The sequence below is a fragment of the Diabrotica virgifera genome, chromosome 3 (assembly GCF_917563875.1).
Source record: "Diabrotica virgifera virgifera chromosome 3, PGI_DIABVI_V3a".
In the NCBI taxonomy this organism is placed as follows: Eukaryota; Metazoa; Arthropoda; class Insecta; order Coleoptera; family Chrysomelidae; genus Diabrotica; species Diabrotica virgifera.
This window is the reverse complement of record NC_065445.1, coordinates 196,741,743-196,760,930: the sequence shown is the minus strand read 5'-3', so window position 1 is coordinate 196,760,930 and position 19,188 is coordinate 196,741,743. Positions and strand designations below refer to the sequence as shown.

The window sequence follows — 19,188 nt, the reverse complement described above, 5'->3', positions numbered from 1 at the left end:
TTTAAAATGTATAAAAAAATAAAAGAACTCACCGGGGAGAACAAAAAACATGCAAATAACACCGTTGATAGAGACGGAAAACTGATTATCACTGATTTTGATAAAATAGACAGATTATGGAAAGACTACATTGAGGAACTGTTTAATGATGAAATGCCCGAGCTTGAAATTAACGAAGTAGTTACAGGACCTGACATAACTATGGACGAAATTGAACAAGCAATAAGATTAGCAAAGACGAAGTAGTAACAGCTTATGGTGAACAATTAGAGAGAACTAACAGTATCACCTACCTTGGTTGTAATCTAAATGAGAAGTAAGACATGAGCAAAGAAATTAGAATACGTATAGAGAAGGCCAGAGCTGCATTCTTTAAGATAAAGAAACTTTTATGTGGAAACAACATTACTTTGAATCTTAAAATTAGATTAGTGAGATGTTATGTGTTCTCTACTCTTTTGTACGGTGTCGAAGGTTGAACTTTAACAGATACCCTTCTCAAGAAATTGGAAGCCTTTGAAATTTGAGTATACCGAAGAATCCTACGAATAAGTGGGGTGGATAGAGTTCGTAACGAAGTTGTTTTGCACCGGATGGGAAAGTCAGGGAAGTCGTCAGAACAGTTAAAAATCGAAAACTTGAATATTTTATCCATGTTATGCGACACCCAGAGAGATATAATATACTCCATTTAATAATACAAGGCAAGGTAGACGGAAGAAGAGGACCAGGTCGAAGAAGAACGTCATGGCTTAAAAACCTGAGAGAATGGTATAACAGATCCTCTGGATCCCTTTTCCGAGCTGCCGTTAACAAAATTGCTATAGCCAATTTGATAGCCAACGTTCGATAATAGATCACGGCACATGAAAAAAAAAGAATTTATAACTTTTTTTTTATAGTAAGACAGAAATATTGAAGCAGGTCCCATTGTCTTCATAAAGGTGAGAAATATATACTATAAAAATTTCAGAAAAAAATATTACAATGGAACAGAGTTGTAGCAAGTTAAACGCAAAAAACGTGATTTTTTTTTTATTTTTGGGGTAAAATTGCGATTTTGACAATGTTTCCCCACGTAAAATTCAAAACAACCCTAATTTTCGATTTCAGCACCATCAAAAATATAAAGTATGACCAAAATAAGCAATTCGATACAGCGTGGTCAGTATCTCGAGAAATAAGCTTTTTTGGGGTGTGCCGCTCGTCTATAAAGTCACATAACATTTTTCCTATTGCATATTTTACATTAAATTTTTTTGGAAAACTTCTTCATGAATTAAATTTTATTTCTGTGTTGGTTAAAATTATAAACTAAAAAGTTTGTCACTCAACTTTTTTAAGTAAACATGAAACTAACGAAATCTGACGACAAAATGTTTAAAACTTAACAACTTCTCTATTAATGTGTTTAATCATTTTGGATAAATCTCATTGTTATCTAAATACTTTAAAGATAACACAGTAAAATTTTCAAAAAGGAAATATTTACAGCGACCAAAAATACAGTCAGTTAAAATTGAAAAATCATCAAAATTGATTTTTCGCATTTTTGCATAAAATTTGATTTTTGAACATGTTCCAATAATTCTAGAAAAAAATAAACTGCATATTCGAATTCAGAGACCTCAAAAACATAAGGAATGACCAAAATTTGTCATTCACCTTAATGTTGATTTTCGTGGTCGGTATAACGCAATTTTAGGGGTTGCTGCCAGTCGCCAACCGCGCCCACGATTCAGTCAGTCGACTACGCCCGCTATTTTTTACTTTAGTCGGAACGCAAAATACTCTTGGTTTATACCACTCCTGTTTAAACAGTTTTTAACATTTTTTTTGCTAAAAACTTTGTTAAAAACTTTGACTTTTCTTATAAAAGACTGGTTAATTTCAGCTCTTAGTGTTGTTAATTAACGTAACAGTGATTTTTTCAAAAAAAGGGGCCATCTTAGACCCCAAGGGTCGTAGGACCTAAAAGTTTTTTTAGAAGGTGTGTATTTTAACCGGCTTTCCGTAATTTTTATTGCCATTTAATTTGATCTGATTTCTACGAAATTATTGTAATTGTTTATAAGCGTAAAAACTGCTATTTATTAACAAATAATTTTGTGTACGTACATGTAATTTTTTTTATTTTTTTTTCATAGGCCATTAGTATACATCTTAACGAAGAAAATGAGCCCCGGATTGTTGAGAATCATTTAGCCATATTAACTGGACCAGCCTCAGAAATAAGCTCGTTTTTCAAAAAAATTTATAAACAAATTCAATTTTGCAAAAACTATTTAACAGATCTGGACCATTTTTTGCACACCATTCAAACACCATATTGCCCTCAAATTTAGGGATATTTAAACATATTTTAATAAACAATAAAATTGTTATTAACAATATTGAAATTTGTCGTCCGTTTTGCAATAACTTTTTTGTTTATTAACCGATTTTCATTAAGCGTGTCTCATTCGATGTATCTTTTTTTTTTCTAAAAAAGTTACCTGTGGACGTCAAATCTCTAAATAAACAAGTTTTTAAGTTATGAGCAAAAAACTAAGTTTTACGTTTTGATTGTTTATTTAAAAATTGTTCCACTAAAAAATTGATGAATCCCAAGATGGTAGTCTTTTTGTAATATCTCATACTACACATTTCAACTGTCAAACCTCGTCTTTTCCGTTATGTCAAGTAAAAACCTAACTTGATTGGCCTATTATAGATAATCGTTTTTTAGTAATTCCAATGTGACACCCAATCTAGGCATGGGATAAAAAAGTTTATTTAAAGAAAGTTTATTTTTTTGTTATTCTGAATGGAAGTACAGACTCGTTTTTGTAATATTTTATCCACAAAGAACGGTAGTTCTCACCAGTGGCGCACAACACCCCTACATGCGACACTATATATACACGAAATTTTCGATTTTCTAAACCTGACTGAATTTAAAATTGGGCCAAATCCCTTCTTAAAGTTTAGGCAAATACTCGTCCATCCATATATTACCTCTCCATTTTGGTCCAAGGGTGTGGATTTTACGGCCCTTCCCATTTAAAGCCTGTTTTTCGTTCTCGTCCCCAAAACATATAAAAATTTTAAAAATTTAAGCCCGACCTTTGCGGCTTCTGATAGCACAGATTATTACCTTTCCAACGCATATTTAATTTTGAAAATTGGTTATACCATTCAAAAGTTATCGAGCTCAGAAATATGACTCAATTTTTATTTAAAAAATGGAAAATGTTTGTGGATATGTATGTATGTATGTATGTATGTATGTATGTATGTGTGTGGAAAAGTTACACCGATCTGAATTTTTTTTTCTGTGTTTCAAGAGGGTGTGAGGGTCGATTCAGAACCGGTCTAATTTTAGACTTTTGACTAATCGTAAGCCAGCTAGAGGGCTAGGTAGATACAAAATAGCATATTTTTTGGGCGTATATATCTTAGGTTCAAGGAAAGACAGCAAAACCTCAAATACAACAAATCAATAGGGTTGAGTTAAGCTTTCAAATGGCGGCTAAGCGATCAAGCTGAGACATACACACTGCTCACCATAGCCAAAAATCTGAAAAATTAAACTTTGAAAATTTTGGTTTTTCGACAATTACTCAAAATTTCAACCTACGAATTGCGCTAATAACTGAGCGTTTGTAGAAGGACTCAGGATGCGTCTAACGGAGTATACCCTATATCTGGGAAAATTCGAATTTTTAAGTTATAGGCTTCATAAGTATGATCACTTATGGGAAAACGGTTTTTCAAGCTCAATAATTCCTGTAAAACGTTCAGTTATTATACTCGATCTTGGATGCATCAGATACTACTTGTCAATACGTTTCAAATTCATGTTTAGTGATCAACATCAGGTAAGCCGTTCAGAAGTTATAGAGCTCCAAAGGTATATTTAGTACAGGAACTGAAATTTTTCACTTCGCAATTTTTACAGAATGAAAATGAACAGAATGATTTGCTTGAAAATTTGACAATAAGTAGTGGATAGTCCAAGGATCAAAATCTATATGATTGCCGAAAGACGCTTTTTTACCATGGGATGGTTGCCACCTCATCTCGAGGGTGGAAATTTTTTATTATATTTTGACCGTAGATGCCCTTCCTATTTAGGGTCGTCTCTTTTTCGTTCTGGTCACCAAAACTCCCAAAAACTTCAAAAATTTAAGTCAGACCTTTGCGGCTTTTAACAGTACTGATCATTACCTTTCCAACGGATGTCTAATTTTGAAAATCGGTTATACCATTCAAAAGTTATAGAGCTTAGAAATGTGACTCAATTTTTATTTAAAAAAGGGAAAATGTTTGTGGATATGTATTTATGTGTGTTTAAACGTTAAACCGATTTGATATTTTTTCTCTGTGTTTGAAGAGGAGGTCAGGGCCGATTTAGAACCGGTGTAGTTTGTGACTTTTGACCACCCATAAGCCAGCTATAGGACTTGGTATGTTCAAAACGGAATATTTTTTGGGGGTATATACATTCGGATCAAGAAGAGGCAGGAGAACCGCAAATACATCAAATCAATAGTGTTGACTTAAGCTTTCAAATGGTGTTTAAGCCGTCAGGATCAGACACACACGACTCAGTATAGCCGAAAAACTGAAAAACTAAACTTTGAAAATTTTGGTTTTTCGACAATTACTCAACATTTCAACCTACGAATTGCGCCAATAACTTAGCGTTTGTAGAAGGACTCAAGACGTATCTAACGGTGTATACCTCCTATCCGGGAAAATTCGAATTTTTAGGTTATAGGCTTCATAAGTATGATAAAATCTATTTCATGTGGGAAAAACGGTTTCTCAAGCTCAATAATTCCTGTAATAGGATAATATATTGGGAATAATAATTCATACTTGACCTTAGATCCATCCGATACTACTGGTCAATACGTTTCAAACTCATGTTTACTGATCATAATCGGTTATGCCGTTTGGAGTTATTAAGCTACAGAAGTATAATCCAACTAACGATTATTCCCGAAATAGTTTACGTATGTTAATGTATGTAGTTGTAGTGGTTACGACGCTAAATTTGATCTGGCAACGGGCAATCCGACTTCATTTACCGGCCATCTCAATATTTTTTTTTAATCTATTTCGAATAGAAAAAAATCTAGTGTACATTCGATGGACACCAGATCATTTGGGAGATAATGCAACAAAGGTGACCATTTATAAAGCTTGACGTGTAATAGAGGAACATTGCATTCAACTCCATACATTTAATTTATAAATAACTTTGAAAAACTCCTGATACAAGAATAAAAAACCGCTAAACGCCGTAAAAATGAGTGGCGCATAAAATATTCCAGCTACAAAATATCTGATATGAATATTACGTGGCGCGAAAATAGATTTTCATTTGATGCAAAACAAAATTCTAGTTTTATTTTAAAAGATTTTTCCATAATATTTGCTAAATTTGAAGTAAACGCGCCACAAAAGAGTTTCAAAATTCAAACTGTATCAAAGTTACTTAAAAAAAACCTAACTTGATTGGCCTATTATAGATAATCGTTTTTTAGTAATTCCAATGTGACACCCAATCTAGGCATGGGATAAAAAAGTTTATTTAAAGAAAGTTTATTTTTTTGTTATTCTGAATGGCAGTACAGACTCGTTTTTGTAATATTTTATTTAATTATACAGTGCGTTCATAAAGTAACGCATAAATTCATTATTTCGTAAACCGGCAACTTTAAGGAAAAATCCTAAAACAGGTCGATTTTTATTTTTAAATTACAATTTTCTGGTATATATATCATAGTAGTGACGTCATCCATCTGGGCGTGATGACGTAATCAATGATTTTTTTAAATGAGAATAGGGGTCAAGTGATAGCTCACTTGAAAGGGTATTTCATTCGTTATTCAATAATATCAAAATTAATATAATTATTTACAGGGGAGACCGATCCTGCATCGATAACTATAATGTTGTATTCAATGTAGGCTCCGAATATTTTTAATATTAACAAAGCTAATTATAAGTTATAAATTGTGAATCTCAGTGATTTATTGAAATAAACTGTAAGTGTACAAACTCTTTACATAATATCCAGTAAAATTAGCATTAAAGTCAGCAAATTGCAATTATTTGTTATTGTTGTCAATACGAAAATCCAGTTTTACCAGCAAAATAACCGCTTTTAGTAAAGACCGATATACCTGTTTTTGCAGGTGTACAGGGTCGGACTTACTTTTTACTTAACGTTTATCGAAATGAATTAAAACATGGAATCCCACAACAGTTCTAAAATACAAGACCATCAAAGTCAAATAAACGCATCACAGTCATACTCTTTGGCAGCATCGAGAGTGCAATTTCCTTTAAAGGCCCAAGCAATTATCTTTAGTGCCTTAGAAAACACCAAACTTCAAGACTACCTTCTCCCACTTGGAAATATAATTCAACCGAAAAATATAATCTTCTCTTCTAGATTATCTAATAATCGCATATGTATGTATTTATCAAATAAACAAATGGTGAATGATTTTATGAATAATCATGGTCAAATAGAAATACAAGGTAAAATTGTCAGAGCAAGAAGGTTAGTTACACCAGCGGAACGACTTGTGCTCTCCGGCGTATGTCCTTCAATACCGCACGACTTGCTAATCAATGAGTTACAAAAAATCGGCATAGTTCCTGTCTCCCCCATGACATTCCTCCAAATTAGTGCTTCTATGCCTGAGTTCAATCACATCCTTAGTTTTCGAAGACAAATCTATATCAGTCCTCACAGTCTAACACTACCAGAGTCATTTACTCTTGTTTTTGGCAACACGATACATAGAATATTCATCTCTCAAGACAGTTTAGTTTGCTTTAGATGCAAGAAGCTAGGTCACATTGCATCACAGTGCTCCGAACCACTAGCTCAACTAAACCCCAACCAAAACGATGAAGAATCGGTATCTAGCGCAACAAATATATCATTGCAAGCACCCTATGATACAAACCCTTCTCAGTGTGAACAAATGTCTATTTCCAATGTCCCGGAGATACCGAATAAAAAAGATGCATCAAATAAGGACAGTCACATAATTAATCAACCAAAACGTAACTTTGATGAAATTATTTCACCTGAAGCAGATCCATCTTCAAAAGAATGTAACATTTTTCTACCACCTAATGTCCAAGCAAAAATTTAAAAAAGCTAAAATTAGTTCAGCAAGCACTTCTGAATACTCATTTTCTCTCTTACTTGACCCTGCTAAAAACTTCATAGAAAATCCCCCTCTACCTTTCCCTCTAAACTTTGATCAACTTAACATGCTCCCAATGAATATTACGGGATCAACAGATCCTATAACCACAATTCAAGAATATACCACAGACCTATCAGCTTTGTCCCATGTGCTCAGTCTAGTTTACCCCCATTTAAAGGAAAGAGCCATAAAACGAAAATTCACGTCCATAAAGAAGAAAATTCATCGTTATCTTGGCAGTGAGGGGTCAGACTGGGAAAGTGACACATCTTAATTAAGCCAACATTAAGATTCAAGTTTCTACTTCAAAAGAATATTGATGGAATTTTTCATCGACTTGTTATGCTCCTACATCTTTCTCTGAATTCCAGCATCTATACTGCAGAGCTCTTTGGTTTTTTAAAGCCATCAAACTATGTATATATTAAAAACCTCCCTTGTTGCCCAGTCCTTTCCGACTCTCTTAGCACAGTCAAAGCTATGCAAAATATATACCATAAACACCCCATTGAGAAAAGAACCAAGGCCGGACTAATGGAAGCTCAAGAAAGTTTCAGAAGAATCCACTTCCTGTGGATACCATCCCACATAGGCATTGAAGGAAATATGAACAAGCAGATACTAGTGCGCGTAACGCTATCACTAATGATGCATCAGAAAGAGAGTGTCGGAGTGTCGCTAGCGATCTAAAAGTTCATTCCAAAAATAAAGTGTTAGTGCGTGGAATCCAATTATCGCTCCAAAGGTTAAATTGTATACAAATTGTAATTCATTTTTATCAATTTTTGATTTAATATTGTTACAAATGTTACAGAAATGTCGCTAATAACCTTCGGGTGGATGCGACTTTGTCTTTTTTTTAAATAAAAAAAAAATAATTATTTACACAGTGTGTCCAATTTTCTTTTAAATTAGATTAATTTACAAAAAAGGATGAATGTATGTAATTTGTTAAATTCTGAACACATTTTACTAATGCCAGAAAACATAAAAATGTTTTATTTAAAAAATAAACATTGATTTTCGCTTAAACGGAATGTTCAAATTGACAAGAGACAGGTGGGTGGCAGCTTTAACATTATATTTAAGCGAAAAGCAATATTTGTTTGTCAAATAGACATGTTTTCCTGTTTTTTTTTACTACAGTAAAACGTACAGAATAAAAAACCGCTAAACGCCGTAAAAATGAGTGGCGCATAAAATATTCCAGCTACAAAAGATCTGATATGAATATTACGTGGCGCGAAAATGGATTTTCATTTTGATGCAAAACAAAATTCTAGTTTTATTTTTTAAAAGATTTTTCCATAATATTTGCTAAATTTGAAGAAAACGCGCCACAAAAGAGTAACTTTGATACAGTTTGAATTTTGAAACTCTTTTGTGGCGCCTTTACTTCAAATTTAGCAAATATTGTGGAAAAATCTTTTAAAATAAAACTAGAATTTTGTTTTGCATCAAATGAAAATCTATTTTCGCGCCACGTAATATTCATATCAGATATTTTGTAGCTGGAATATTTTATGCGCCACTCATTTTTACGGCGTTTAGCGGTTTTTTATTCTTGTATCAGGAGTTTTTCAAAGTTATTTATAAATTAAATATATGAAGTTGAATGCAATGTTCCTCTATTACACGTCAAGCTTTATAAATGGTCTGCACCTTTGTTGCATTATCTCCCAAATGATCTAGTGTCCATCGAATGTACACTAGATTTTTTTTTTATTCGAAATAGATTGAAAAAAAATATTGAGATGGCCGGTAAATGAAGTCGGATTGCCCGTTGCCAGATCAAATTTAGCGTCGTATCCATTACAACTACATAAACCATTTCGGGAATAATCGTTAATTGGATTATACTTTTGTAGCTTAATAACTTCTAAACGGCTTAACCGATTTTGATCAGTAAACATGAGTTTGAAACGTATTGACCAGTAGTATTTGATGGATCTAAGGTCAAGTATAATAACTGAAGCTATTACAAGAATTATTGAGCTTGAGAAACCGTTTTTCCCACAGGAAATAGATTTTATCATATTTATGAAGCCTATAACCTAAAAAATTCAAATTTTCCGGGATATGAGGTATACACCGTTAAATTCGTCTTGAGTCCTTCTACAAACGCTAAGTTATTGGCGCAATTCGTAGGTTGAAATGTTGAGTAATTGTCGAAAAACCAAAATTTTCAAAGTTTAGTTTTTCAGTTTTTCGGCTATACTGAGCCGTGTGTATGTCTGATCCTGACGGCTTAGACACCATTTGAAAGCTTAAGTCAACACTATTAATTTGATGTATTTGCGGTTCTCCTGGCTCTTCTTGATCCGAATATATATACCCCCAAAACATATGCCGTTTTGTACCTACCAAGTCCTATAGCTGGCTTATGGGTGGTCAAAAGTCACAAACTACACCGGTTCTAAATCGGCCCTGACCCCCTCTTCAAACACAGAGGGAAAATATCAAATCGGTTTAACTTTCAAACACACATACATATATATCCACAAACATTTTCCCTTTTTTAAATAAAAATTAAATCACATTTCTAAGCTCTATAACTTTTGAATGGTATAACCGATTTTCAAAATTAGACATGCGTTGGAAAGGTAATGATCAGTTTTATTAGAAGCCGCAAAGGTTGGACTTAACTTTTTAAAGTTTTTGGGAGTTGTGGGGACGAGAACGAAAAACAGACCCTAAATAGGAAGGGCCGTAAAATCTACACTCTTGGAGCAAAATCGATGTTTGACATATAAATGGGTGACTCTTTTTCTGAACTTTAAGATGGGAGTTGGCCCAATTTTCAATTCAGTCAGATTTAGAAAATCGAAAATTTCGTGTATATATAGTGTCGCGTGTAGGGGGGTGTGGGTGTGCGCTAATGGCGAGAACTGCCGTTCTCTGGTAATGTTTAAAATTAGACATGCGTTGGAAAGGTAATGATCAGTACTGTTAGAAGCCGCAAAGGTCGGACTTAAATTTTCGAAGTTTTTGGTAGTTTTGGGGACCAGAACGAAAAACAGACCCTAAATAGGAAGGGCCGTAAAATCGACACCCTTGGACCAAAATGGATGGTTGACATATGAATGGGTGAGTCTTTTTCTGAACTTGAAGATGGGAGTGCCATTCAGTCAGATTTAGAAAATTGAAAATTTCGTGTATATAATAGTGTCGCGTGTAGGGGGGTGTATTTCTGCGCCACTGGCGAGAACTGTCGTTCTCTGGTAATTTTTTCGATATAAAACTAACAGCTTCGATAACCAATAAATCCAAAACTATTACTTTTATCAAAAAAATGTATAATGAACATTTTTGAAGTTATACTTCTTTACGGGCGTAATGACGGTGAAATTTTATATGGGAAAACCTAGCGACCGGGCGCATGCGCATTATAACTTTGTTCTGATTGGATGTTCAAATGACATGACAAAAATTATCCAATATGGCAGCTGTGGCACAGCTGTGGGACTGTGCATGGTTTGGTTATAATGTATGCTTGTTGCGTTTTAAAATTTGTAGGAAGAGAAACAACAAACAAAAAGTTAGTTAATGGTTATACTGCCTTTTTAAATAGTTTTCATATTATATTTTTGGACTTATTTACATAGAAGAGATGATTGTTGCATGCCAATGTGAAAGCTCATCAAACTGTGCCTAGTATGAGTGCCGCAGATCTCGCTTATTCAAAGCTAAAGAATCTTTCACTGGTAAGTGTTTTATAAATAGTTGATCAAATTTTGTTATGATATTTAAACATAGCCACTTTGCACGACGCAAGTGATTGCGAAATTTGTTAGTCGTTATACGGGCTCCGATACCTACCTACCTTGAACCTACCAAAATACATAAGTAGTATGTAATACTTTTATTTACACCTTAATATTCACCTAATATATTGTCCTCTTACCCTATGTTTTGTTGTATTTTTTCAATTCTAAATCATTTCAATTCAAAATCAAAATAATTTGATTTACATAAGTTAAAAATGTCAAAAGGTTAATCTGTTTAGTTAGACGATCTTCGCACATAACGACAAGCTGTCTCTGTAGCGCAGTTTTAATGCGGGTGAATCCCAATACAACGCAAATACCAGCCGCGTGGTAGGTTGGTTCGAATCCCAATAGAAACTTTTATTTTTTTATTTTTTTTTATACATTTTATGATTGTAAGTATATTTATTATATAATTTTATTTTCAGAAAATACGTATTTAGTTAAAAATTTTTCCGACAATTAATGTTCAGAAATCATTTGTGGCATTTTTAATGTGTTTGTGTGTGTTTTATTTTTTTATTATTTTAATTTTTGGCACTGTTTTAATAAAAATGTTTGAGAAGTATTAAGTATAAATTAATTTAATATTTAAATAAAATATAAATAAAAAGTATATTAATTTCGTTTATAATCATATAATCATATAATCATATAATAGAAGTATAACTTCTTACGTGCGTACAAAGTACACACACATTCTTTTTTTGCTTATAATTAATATTTTTACCAGCATTTGCGGTCAAAATATAATAAAAAATTTCCACCCTCGAGATGAGATGGCAACCACCCCATGGTAAAGGCGTTTTCGGCATCATATAGATTTTGATCCTTGGACTATCCACTACTTATTGTCAAATTTTCAAGCAAATCTATCCATTCTGTAAAAATTGCGAAGTGAAAAATTTCAGTTCCTGGACTAATTATACTTTTGGAGCTCTATAACTTCTGAACGGTTTACCTGATGTTGATCACTAAACATGAATTTGAAACGTATTGACAAGTAGTATCTGACGCATCCAAGATCGAGTATGATAACTGAACGTATTACAGGAATTATTGAGCTTGAAAAACCGTTTTTCCCATAAGAAATAGATTTGATTATACTTATGAAGCCTATAACTTAAAAATTAGAATTTTCCCAGATATGAGGTATACACCGTTAGTCGCGTCCTGAGTCCTTCTACAAACGCTCAGTTATTGGCGCAATTCGTAAGTTGACATTTTGAGTAATTGTCGAAAAACCAAAATTTTCAAAGTTTAATTTTTCAGTTTTTTGGCTATGGTGAGCAGTGTGTATGTCTCAGCTTGATCGCTTAAACGCCATTTAATAGCTTAACTCAACCGTATTGATTTGGTGTATTTGCGGATTTCCTGTCTTTCCTTGAACCTAAGATATATACGCCCAAAAAATATGCTATTTTGTATCTACCTAGTCTTCTAGCTGGCTTAAGGGTAGTCAGAAGTCAAAAATTAGACCGGTTCTGAATCGGCCCTCACACCTTCTTGAAACACAGAAAAAAAAATTCAGATCGGTGTAACTTTTCCACACACATACATACATACATACTCGTACATACATACATATCCACAAACATTTTCCATTTTTTAAATAAAAATTGAGTCATATTTCTGAGCTCGATAACTTTTGAATGGTATAACCGATTTTCAAAATTAAACATGCGTTGGAAAGGTAATGATCTGTGCTATCAGAAACCGCAAAGGTCGGGCTTAAATTTTTAAAAATTTTGGGAGTTTTGGGGACGAGAACGAAAAACAGGCTTTAAATGGGAAGGGCCGTAAAATCCACACCCTTGGACCAAAATGGAGAGGTAACATATGGATGGACGAGTCTTTTCCTAAACTTTAAGATGGGATTTGGCCCAATTTTCAACTCAATCAGGTTTAGAAAATCGAAAATTTCGTGTATATATAGTGTCGCTTGTAGGGGTGTTGTGCGCCACTGGTGAGAACTGTCGTTCTCTGTGGATTTTGAGTTAAATAAATTACATACATTCTTCTTTTTGTCTCAATTAATTTAATTATAAAAATATGTTTTTGAAGACCCTGTATAAATATTTATATTAACGTTTATATTGGTGAATAGAGAATTGAATACCCTTTCAAATGAGCTATTACGTGACCCCTAGTCTCACTTAAAAAAATCATTGATTACGTCTTCAAGCCCAGATGGATGACGTCACTAGTATGACATATGCGAGAAAATTGTAATTTAAAAACAAAAATTGACCTGTTTCGGGGTTTATTCTTAAAGTCGCCGGTTTAGGAAATAATGAATTTATGCGTTACTTTATGGACGCACTGTAGATTAATTTCAACATACTAACATATTTCTCAAATTGGGCGCTGTACCGCCATTCTTTACTATATTACGAATGTGTATGCCAAATATCTCGACAAAATATTTAAAATTAAAGCTGCAATCTTGGAACGTGTTTTCCGCGCGCCTATGTTGCCTCTTAATTTCAATGTTAATGTTCATGCTGCCCCCAGCTTCCCCTTGGCAGTTTGAACATTTAATTTAAGCGAAAAGCAACGTTTATTTGTAAAAAAAAAACATTTTTTCCTGTTTACTGATAGTAGTACAATTTATTTTGAATTAAAATAAATTGCATATAATATATTCTCCTTTTTGTGTTAATTAATTTAATTGAAAAAAAATTGGACACCCTGTATCAATAATTATCATTAATTGTCTTTGAAATAAGCTAGCACACGACCCCTATTCTCATTTAAAAAAATCATAGATTACGTCAGTACGCCGAGATGGATGACGTCACTAGTATGATTTACATAAAAAAATTATAATGTAAGAATAAAAATCGACCTGTTTAGGTATTTATCTCCAAAATAGCACATTCACGAAAAAATGAATTTATTGCAACCTTTACGTGTTCACTGTATGTATACTAAAAAAATGTAAAATTTAAGCCTTACCAAAAAATCCTCCGTCATATTTATTAATGACAGGAATTGTACCAGAGCGACTGGGAACTTCAGGATAATTATAATTCCATCTTCTATTGTGCGATGTCAAGTCGACTTTGTTGAACAAATTTTCTTGAAAGTGATAGACATCGTTAGAATTTGGATATGCTCCGGATATACCTAAAATTTAAAATTACGTGTAATAAAATGCAACATAGTCCACCCTGAATTCATTAGTGCTATAACTCTAAAATCACAAACTTTTCAGGACAGCAAAAACAAGATGTTATGTGAACTCCTAATTCTTTTTCTCTGCAACTTCCTTATCTATGTTAACCAAATTCTGCCTTCTTGTTGATTATGTAAGTAGGTATCTAATGCTAGCATGTATTTTAAAGCACATAATATACAGGGTGTCCCGAAAAGATTGGTCATAAATTATACCACAGATTCTAGGGTCAAAAATATGTTGATTGAACTTCACTTACCTATACAGGGTGTTTGGTAAAGAATGGGCCATAGCTTAACCTCATTTTACTAAGGTTAAAATAGACCGATTTAAGCTAACTTACCTTAGTACAAAGTTTATAATAATCGAGATACAGGGTGTCAAAGTTAAACTTTTTTTTTTATTTATTATTGAATATTTCCTGACAGGTATGAGATAACAACATGAAATTTGGTAGGTGGGCGTTTTTTGGGTCGAGAAAACTAATTTCCCTACCAAAAATTATGTATTGCACAGAGGGCGCCACATACGCCTTTCAGCACTTATTTATTACGTTCAATTTTTTTTATCCCTCATTCTGTATAATTTTGACACTAAAATTTTTATTCTCCTATTAGTTTTACTTAAAAAAGGTATACTTTTTTCATCTCCCTAAACTCAACCGTTTTCGAGATAAACGCATTTTAAATCTGCGATACACCAGCATTTTTAGCTTAATATCATTATAGTTACACCCGAAAAATAACTTAAAACCATAAAATTATCCAAAAATGTATTTTCCACATAATATCCACAAATTTCTTCAAATGGAATTTGCGATGCAATGACATATATTTGAGAACTGGCACAATTATTATGGTTTTAAATTATTTTTCGGGTGTAACTACAATGATATTATGCTAAAAATGATGGTGTACCACAGATTTAAAATGCGCTTATCTCGCAAACGGTTGAGTTTAGGGAGATAGAAGAGGTATACCTTTTTTAAGTAAAACTAATAGGAGAATAGAAATTTTAAGGTCAAAATTATACAGAGTGAGGGATAAAAAAAATTGAACGTAATAAATGAGTGCTGAAAGGCGTATGTGGCGCACTCTGGGCAATACATAATTTTTGGTAGGTAATTTAGTTTTCTCGACCCAAAAAACCCCCACATACCAAATTTTATGTTGTTATCTCATACCTCTCAGGAAATATTCAATAACAAATAAAAAAAAAGTTTAATTTTGACACCCTGTACCTCGGTTATTATAAACTTTGTACTAAGGTAAGTTAGCTTAAATCGGTCTATTTTAACCTCAGGAACTTGAGGTTAAGCTATGGCCCATTCTTTACCAAACACCCTGTATACAATAGTGCACACAAAAAAAGTTACAGCCCTTTGAAGTTACAAAATGAAAATTAATTTTTTTCATATATCGAAAACTCTCAGAGATTTTTTATTGAAAATGGACATGTGGCATTTTTATGGCAACAACATCTTAAAAAAAATTAAAGTGTACACCCCACAAAAACTTTATGGGGGTTTTGTTCCCTTAAACCCCCCCCTCCCCAAACTTTTGTGTACGTTTCAATTAAATTATTATTCTAGGACCATCAGTTAAACACACTATCTTTAAAACTTTTTTGTCTCTTATTACTTTTTCGATAAGCCAGTGTTTATCGAGATATTTTGAATATTTGTCGAATCCACCACATATTTGTATATGGTTAAGCCATGGTTAATCCACCTGTTCATAATCTGAAAATTTATTTATAATTTACATTTTTAGGTATATTTTGAAAAAGAAGCTACATCTCGATAAAAGGCGACTTATGAAAAAAAAAGACTAAGAGGCAAAAGTTTTAAAAACACCGTTTTTAACTAATAGTACCATAATAATAGTTTAATTAGAACGTACACAAACATTTGGAGGGTTTAAAGGAACAAAACCGCCATAAAATTTTTACGTAAATATATTGAAAAATAAGCCGCATCTCGATAAAAACTGGCTTATCGAAAAAATATTAGGAGGAAAAAAGTTTTAAAAACGTTGTGTTTAACTAATGGTACCCCAATAATGAATTAACTGGAACGTACACAAAAGTTTGGGGGAGTTTAAGGGAACAAAATCCCCATAAATATTTTATCGGGTACACAAATTTCACTATAATTTTGTTTTAAGATGTTCCTGCCATAAGAATGATACATGTCCATTTTCAATAAAAAATCTCTGGTAGTTTTCGATATATTGAAAAAAATCGATTTTCATTTTGTAACTTCAAAGAGCTGTAACTTTTTTTATCAGCACATTTGTACTAAGGTAAGTTAGGTTCAATCGAAGTATTTTTGAACCCAGAATGTGTGGTATAATTTATGACCAATCTTTTCGGGACATCCTGTATATAATATATATAGTAGCCTCGTATTTCCGTGAGACTGTGTAAAAATATATGTATCTGTAATAAAATCAGGCAATAAAAAGGTACTCTACCAGGGGTCTGTAAAATTATCAATGACTCCTATAACAGTACAAAATTTTAAGATTCCACTCGATATTTACATTCAGACGTCCCTGGTATAATGTTTTAAAATATGGGCAGTCAACCAGATGAAGTTTTCGAACTGTTGACCAGTCCATGTGGACCAACGGCCAATGAAAACATCGGATATCGTTGTTATGACAAATCATAATGCGTTATCTTTTGTCAGCAGACTTATTCATACTTAGGGTGCTTGGGGTAAGATTATAACAGTATTTGACTGAGCTTGCGGAATCATAAACTAGGGTATCATATTTCGACCGTCCAGTGCCGAAAGCACGGGACAAGGTAGGCAAATTTTTATATTTTATTTTTAAATTGCGGATATGACTAACAGATTTTTGGGAAACAAGAATATTTTTGATTAATTATTTATATGGGAAATAAGCCACAATTAAAATGAAAAAAATAATTTTATTAACGTTTCGACGCCCAAATCGGGTGCCGTTGTCAAAATACAAAATATTACTAAAATAAACTAAAGTGTTGTTGCTAAGCAAAAAAAATTCTTCTAATAATTTATTTAATCTCACTCATTTATATTGGCAATTCAGACATATATTATACATTTTAAAGTAGAAGACTTTAAAATGATATTGCCAATATTTATGAGTTGCGTTCCTGGGACGACTTACTGAAAGATAGTTCATTCGATTACATGAAATTAACCCCAACTCAAGAATATCCGTCATAAAAAATTATAGCATGTGATATGTCTTTAAAAAGACAACCAAATGCAACGACAGTAAAATTCTCGCGTTAGAGACTTCATAGTAAATCACAAGGGAAAACCAGGAAAAACCTGTGATACTATCCCGACATCGTAAGTATTTGGTCTTACATTAATTTACTCTCAAAAAATAATACCAAATTCTGACATGTAACATGTTTAAATTATAAATATTATTAATAATACTAGATATATAAGTAATACTAAAATATAAAATATGTACTAGCTCGTTAAAATAAACACTTTAGTTTATTTTAGTAATATTTTGTATTTTGACAACGGCACCCGATTTGGGCGTCGAAACGTTAATAAAATTATTTTTTTCAATTTAATTGTGGCTTATTTCCCATATAAATAATTAATCATAAAAATGCCACAAGAAAATAGCTTCAGAACAACATTAAGAATATTTTTAGTCAAACCAGAACTACTACAGCGTTCAGTTAAATTAAAATTTCAAATAGTGAACTGCAAGTGAGTTTGGTCGTGACTTTGTCAGTGTTTTTTCTACGGAAGACATTTTAAAATTTTACATTTTATACTTTTTTTGTTTTTACGTGATACTTTTTTACGTTTTTATACGTTTGATACTTTTAAAATGTTGCGTTCGTGGTGCGAAAATAGTTCTACAGCTGAAGAGACAATGGAACCCTCTAATCAATTGGAGGATTTACAAAGGTGTGTAGTAAAACGTAAGCGACATTTTCAATACCTTTCTGATGATGCCAAACGTCTGGTGAAAAATGTTTATGAAGGACTTTGTACTGAATTGTCTAAATCAGAGGCAATTGCAGAAACATGTTTTTTAACCAAAGTGCCCAAAGCAACCTGCTACAAGATTATAGGAGAAACATCTTCTTCTAGACAGAAGAGAAAGGATTGTGGCAAATTCAGAAAAATAGAACCGCACTTAATTGAACCTATAACCAGAACAATATACCAAATGTATGCGGCTAATATTTTTCCAACGATTGAAAGCCTTCGAAGTGAATTAGTTCGAAAGGGCATTCTCTCATGTTCAGCAACAACACTTCGATTATTTCTTAAAGCGAATAATTTTAAGTACAAAACAATAGACAAGCGCCAGACGCTAATGGAAAGTACTAGAATAATTTCTTTAAGAAATAGTTATATAAGACAGATAACTGAATATCGAAAAATGAAAAGAAATATTGTTTAGTTAGATGAGACCTGGTACGATACTCATGACACAGTGAAAAAAAGTTGGACAAATAATAACAAAAAGTGTTTCAACTCAGTACCGCCCAATAAAGGAAAGAGGATTATAATTTTACACTGCGGTGGAGAAAACGGATGGATCGACGATGCATTACTATTATCTGCAAAACAAATTAAAGACGCGTCTCTAGATTATCATGACGATATGAAAAGTTCAATTTTTGAATCATGGTTTGAAAGATCTTTTCTTCCAAAATTACCCAAACATAGTGTGATTGTCATGGACAACGCATCATATCATTCAAGGTTAATGAAAGCAATTCCAAATAATAATTGGAATAAATTACAAATTCAGGAATTTTTATTTACGGAAAATTTGTATTTTGAGGCATCATATACCAAACAGCAATTGTTGGAGGTTGTTCATAGCAGAGAGTATGAAAAGGAATATGTTGTAGACAACTGTGCTCGTAGTAATGGGCGTACTGTGCTTAGACTTCCTCCTTATTATTGTACATTGAACCCAATAGAGTTAATATGGGCTCAACTTAAAGGAAACCTTTGGGCTTATGAGTCCAACTACATAAACTT

The 19,188-nt window shown here is 32.8% G+C and overlaps 1 protein-coding gene across 1 annotated transcript in view; it reads right to left on the bottom strand.

The window, feature by feature from the left end:
- The window catches only part of LOC126882672 (fatty acid synthase-like), a 410,665-nt gene that overhangs the window by 333,305 nt on the left and 58,172 nt on the right, over nt 1-19,188 (bottom strand). Inside the window, 1 exon segment of the mRNA XM_050647647.1 lies at nt 13,946-14,116. Coding sequence (XP_050503604.1) covers nt 13,946-14,116 — 171 coding nt within the window.